The following is a 6,153-nucleotide window of genomic DNA, read 5'->3' on the forward strand; positions in this document are numbered from 1 at the left end:
TGTTCCCCAGTCTTATTCTTTAGCACACAACTGTGCAAGTCCCCATTTGTAGCAATGTGCTATAGACAGCAGTAAATGTGAAACTAACACGGGCCTTTCAAGCTTAAACAATATGAAATAGTTCTTTTACAGTTATGTGATATTTCAACCATTCATTAGGCCAACTGGCTGAAAACCATTTGTTTGACAGGTACCCTCCAAATCTGACATTACTAGAATCTGTGAAAAGATCTAATGACACAGAAGTGACTCAATGGTCAGGTAGAAACATCGACTTGCCATTAAATTGAAACATGAACGATGACCATGCCAGAAAATCTGCTCTAGCATCTTTTGATAACTGTCTATGATGGTGAGATTTCTTTAAACCAATAGTTAGATCAATGATACGACGTAAAAATGCCCTGCCTGGAACAATAACAGCACAAGCAAAATTAAGCAAACCACTAAAAGACTGTATTTCAAGGAGAGTTGCTTTTTCCCGATGCTTGAATTTGTCAAGAGCTAGGCGAATCTTATTAAATTTTTCTTGGGGCAATATTTTCTCCATTAGTACCGAGTCCAATTCAATTCCAACTAAAAACATGATTCTGCATGGCCGACAAGTTTTAGCATTATTAATTGGTAAACCAACTAAAGCACACCAGCAATGAAAATTTGTTAACCTTTTTCACACAGTTGTTAATTGTCCCCAACAAAAAATAGTGAATACGATACTACACCCAGTGAATATGATTTGATAAAAAGTTCTGTTGACTACTGTTTGGACCAATGAGATTGCAGCTATATTTAGATTATATAATATCATATAGTACATTATTCAAAGTGTACTCATATGGTCATTGAATTTTTTCTATAACATACATAATGCCATAACTTAAATAGATAATAGATAGATACATTTTATTTTATTTGCTTCATAAGATACGCTGAATGATAGCGATGTTTTCTAAATTATTATCTACTTTTTTACGATTTCAAAATGTGATATAAGCAAGTATTTTTCGAAACATAAGTAACTGTTATTTTCACACTTGTTGAATTTATTTACAAGCCCTGTTCTCTGTGAAAATGTATGTGTCTTTTGGTATTAATCTTTTTGAAAATTATATATGCTATTTAAAATAATGACGTGTGTATGTATATACACATGTACATATTTTATATGATATTACAGTAATAGAAGAATTTTTTTAATTGTATAACGTTTCTTTTACGCGCCAAATCTGGCGTCAATTAACGCAAACTCCTCACAGTGATTACCTCCCTTGGCAGAATTGTAATCACTGCCTTCAAAGACGTCACATGATGATGAAAGTCACATGACGTAACGTCGAAATTCAAATGTAAATATCGACCGTTACATAGAAAATCTAACGTCATTTTTCTCTTTCTGTTTTATTTTTAACTTTTAGTGCCCACGTTCGATATAGTTTATCAAACAATTATCAAAAGTGTACAAAATAGCGAAAAATAAATTCAAAAGCTAAAAAATAAAAAATATCAAAATATTGTCTCGGTAGAAAATATTCTCATAATTTTAAAATTATTTCTAAATATTCATATTATTTATTTTTTTATTCATAAACATTGTTAAATAAATGGGAAAAAAAAATTATCTGACAGATAAAAGCAGTAGATAAAACAATTTTTGAAAAAATATAGTATATCAGAAATTCTGATATATCGGACCATGGTGGCAAAGATCTATGCCGAAGAATTAAGGGGAGATCACTGCGTGGAGGTTGCAATTAACGTAGACGTCTGCTTGGTACGTTTACGTCATTTCCTTTGTTATTTGTCACATCAACTGATGAAGCTTATTAAAGCGGAACATGTTTCGATCATTTGTTTTTTTTTACCTTTTTGTCCTATCAGAATTAAATATAAACTCGTAAATTTGTGCTATCATTAGCAGAATGGTTTTGAGATAAAAATATTCAAATGCTGGTCATTTTGAATAATAACTTCCCAATAAAAACTTTTTTCTGAGGAAAAAAAAAAAAAAAAAAAAAACGGTGTGGGCGTATGGTGGCCTGAAATTTTGCGGACAAGTCATTGGTGTCGACTTACATCTTCTGGAAAAAAAATATCATAACAAAACAGTTGTGTCGTGTCAAAATAACTCACTCATAAAGGATCAAAGTAATCTTCTCTATTGAAGTTACAAAAACCACTACTTCCTCCCTTTGAATTTTCAAACCGACGCATTGGCATTTTGTTTTAAAGTAAACTTTTTGTTGATTTTTGTTCAGAAAACTATCTAGATTGATAGAAAATGGTCTTACTTAGAAAATAAATCCGAACACATAGAGGATATTTGTTTGTTTGGCATGTAAGATTGAAATATAATTTCACTGAGTGAACACCAGATGTAATATTTTCACGAGTGAAAATATATTAGCTGGTGTTCACGAATGAAATATATTTCAATCTTATATGTAAAACAAATAAATTTTCTTATTATTTTATGCTTTTTTTTAGTGATTTTAAGTATTTTTTAATGATTTTGCCACGTAACGTCGCGTATTCTTCTTTGTGACGTCATTATAGCATTACGTCACATCATAAGAAATAAAGTTGTGTTAAATTTCTCTGATTTTGTTAGATTTTTAACATATAGAGGATATTGAATGAGTGTAAGTTCAATACTGAATTTATTGCACGAGATGAATAAAATTATATTATGCGAGCCTCTGGCGAGCATAATATTATTTTATTCAACGAGTGCAATAAATTCAGTAATGAACTTACACGAATTTAATATTCTATTTATCACATACCCAAAATAAATACCGTTTAAAGTGAAATAAGAGTCATTTTTCATTGACACGCCTATAGTATAACGCTAACATTTAGCGCGTCTTTACACTATGTTTGTATAACGCTAATGACGTCACGTCAAAATATATGCACGGCCGTGCAATACCATTTTTACGGAGTCGCAAAATCGGCACGGGTGTGTGATAAGATGTATAATGACATTGACTTTCTTTTCCTAAATCAGCAAATTTACGTTTGACGGCATTTATTTCTGCCTGTTATTCCATTTGGTTATGATATTCTTTTCATCCGCATTCAGATATAGTCCGGCTACAGTGAAAATTATATTTTATAATTTCACTAGTGGTTTATCATGATTTTATTCTGATAAACCACAAGTGAAATTTCAAAATTGATGATGTGACGTCATGATGTGATGACGTCAAAAAGGAGAATGCGCGACGTTACGCGGCAAAATCAGTAAAAAAATACTAAAAATCACTTAAAAAGCATGAAATAAAAAGAAAATTTATTTGTTTTACATATAAGATTGAAATATATTTCATTCGTGAACACCAGCTATTATATTTTCATTCGTGGCTATGCCACTCGTGAAAATATTGCATCTGGTGTTCACTCAGTGAAATTATATTTCAATCTTACATGCAAAACAAACAAATATCCTCTATAAATTCGTGTAAGTTCATTACTGAATTTATTGAACTCGTTGAATAAAATAATATTACGCCAGAGGCTCGCTTAATTTATCTTTATTCAACTCGTTCAATAAATAAAGTATTAAAGTTACACTCATTCAATATCCTCTATCTTTAATTTAGTCATTAACGCTGTAAAGACGTTAAAGGTGGTGTTTATCACAATTTAGCGACAAATTAAAATGGAAATAGATGTTAATTCTTCTTGCATTAAAGTATATTATTATATGAACTAAATATAGCTGCAATCTCATTGGTTCAAACAGTAGTAAACAGAACTTTTTATAGAATCATATTCACTGGGTGGAGTATCATATTCACTGGCTGAATTGGATTTTCGCGGTCTTAAAATGGTTTATGACCATATATCGTAGACTGTTTATTACAAATGATTGCGGCGTTTTGTTCTTTAAGGCATATTTCTCGAATAAAATAGTATTACTTTACTAGAATAGTCAAAGGTTATACTGCAATGATGAGTTTAAACTTCAATTATTTTTGTATGCGCAGCGTTCGCGTAATTGTTGCACGCCATGACTTGTGCGTCTTTTTCCCCGCGCGAAAGTTGTATAAGAATGTTCTTTCTGTGAATTTTCTTTTCTAAAATTTTTATAGCCTATTCATATAGCCTCGGTCAATATGTCATCTGCCGGTGAATATCACATCATATTCAATAGCACACTAGTCAATAATTGTAAAACAAGTAAAATGCTTTCCTGCGGTGAACAATTTTATGATATAAAGATATTTCATTTTACTATTTTCAACAAAATTTGGGGTGGCGGGGGATAAATAAACGTTTGTATCAAGAATATAGTTGACAATTGAATGAACGATCAATAGTCTTTGGAAACTGATTACCGTTGAAGACCGTAGAAAGTCGAACATAAAACAATTATTTCTTTTAAAGAAAATGATTAAATAGGCCTACCATTTCATGAATAATTCCGAGCAAAAATAAATAAAGTAAACACACAAGTTTACGCAGAAAATATCTCTATTTAGTATGGCAGATGCCACTACGAATATTTTAATTTTGTAGATTTTCAGTATAATCAATTTATTGTTTGTAAAGTTTGAGATAGATATTAAATAAACATTGATAATTTTCAAACACATCATTCAAGTTTTTCCACCGTAAACGGTAAAATAATTATAGAAAATTAGAAATATCACGTAATAGTTTAGGGGTAATTCGGACTAATACCCTACAGGTTAATCCGTAACGTACCGGCAAACGGTATTTAGCTAGAATTTCGAAAAGACCAATTAACCAATCATGTACGGTTTACAGATCACATGCTCCTCCATGTACCGAAAACAGGTCACGTGCTCCTCCATGCCTCAAAAGTAAAACGCGTACCAATACCCTGCGGTCTCCAGACCGCAGGGAATAATGTACATTTCTTCGTTTAAATGCTCTGTAATTAATCACTCAGGCCTACCGGCCTTCGTGACTATATACCTACGCATTTGAACACAAACAGTGCATTATTCTACAACAATGCACTCAGAATTAATATCTATTTCCTAAATAAAAACTCAGAATTGGTATCTATTTCCTAAATAAAGCACACGTGAGGTATGTTCGTCTACAATATGCATCGATTTCAAAATTGGTGTCTCGCTTCAACGAATTAAGCTTCCCGTCATGAAATTGGCTAAAAATGAACCATATCGTCACCATGAAAATGTTTACTCACATTTTCAACATCATCGTCATAATCACCATCAAAGTCATAACAATTATCACAGTGACCTTGATTTTCATCAACATCACCATCATCATTTACCTCAACATCAGGTCCATCATCATCAAAATCATCAGCATTAAAATCATTATACTCTCGTCCTCACTTTTTCCCCATCATCATCAAAATCATAATTTTCAACTCCTCCATCAAAGTTATTATCAAATTTATAATAAACATCAAAATCATCCTCATCATTAATTAAAACACTATCACGCGTATCATCATCAAATTCATAATCACCTCGTTCATCACCATTATTTGAATCATCATCACCGCCATCATCATCATCAAAATTGTCATCACCTCCAATGTCTTCATTATTAAAACCATGATCAAAATCGTTATTATCATCAACATACAAATCATAAAAATCGTTATCAACACCGTCTTCATATAATAATTTTCATGTCTTTCATCATTATCAGTATAATTAAAATAATTTATAATAATAATTATCATCCAATTATATGTATATTAAGTTTCAAAATCACTTCGAAATCGAAAAACATCAGATAAATATGTTTAACTTGTGGTTTTCAATAATTCAAATTAGTTATGGTGATGATGTACTGATGATGACAATGATGATGCTCTTTATGTGCCATGTCTACTATGTGGGTGCTCTGTGTGCCATGTACATTGAACGAGAAGTGCTTCATCTGGTAAGTAAATGGTGCTCTGTGAGTCAGTGTGTGAGTAGCGGTGCATTTTGTAAAGTGTATCAGATAAGTGTGTAAGTCCGGTCAGTGTTTGAGAAGTGTCCTATGAGTTAGTGTGTGAGTAGTATCTGTTTGTGTCAGGTCAGTATGTGATTAGTGTCCTGTGTGTATCAGGTAAGAATGTGTCTTATGTGTGTTAAGTCAGTCTGCGAGTGTAGTGCTCTGTGGTGAGTCAGTCTTTTAGTAATGTCCTGTGTGTGT

General features: G+C 31.9%; 1 protein-coding gene across 1 annotated transcript; it reads right to left on the reverse strand.

Moving 5' to 3' along the window:
• Window positions 1-5,318: 5,318 nt before the first annotated feature.
• On the reverse strand, window positions 5,319-5,941 carry LOC132737559 (uncharacterized). Its single transcript, XM_060724860.1, has 2 exons — window positions 5,872-5,941; window positions 5,319-5,620 (listed from the first exon to the last, which is right to left on the reverse strand). Exons 1-2 carry the CDS (start codon window positions 5,939-5,941, stop codon window positions 5,319-5,321), a joined length of 372 nt encoding a protein of 123 aa, XP_060580843.1.
• Between the last annotated feature and the right edge of the window lie 212 nt (window positions 5,942-6,153).

The sequence above is a fragment of the Ruditapes philippinarum genome, unplaced genomic scaffold (genome assembly GCF_026571515.1).
Source record: "Ruditapes philippinarum isolate M1 unplaced genomic scaffold, ASM2657151v2 ctg1042_1_1_1_1, whole genome shotgun sequence".
Taxonomy (NCBI): Eukaryota; Metazoa; Mollusca; class Bivalvia; order Venerida; family Veneridae; genus Ruditapes; species Ruditapes philippinarum.

Coding starts and splice junctions, on each gene's coding strand:
- LOC132737559 (XM_060724860.1), bottom strand. CDS start 5,941: ATGCACCGCTACTCACACACTGACTCACAGAGCACCATTTACTTACCA. Junction 5,621..5,871: donor TGAAGCACTTCTCGTTCAAT/GTACATGGCACA, acceptor TATTATATGAAG/ACGGTGTTGATAACGATTTT.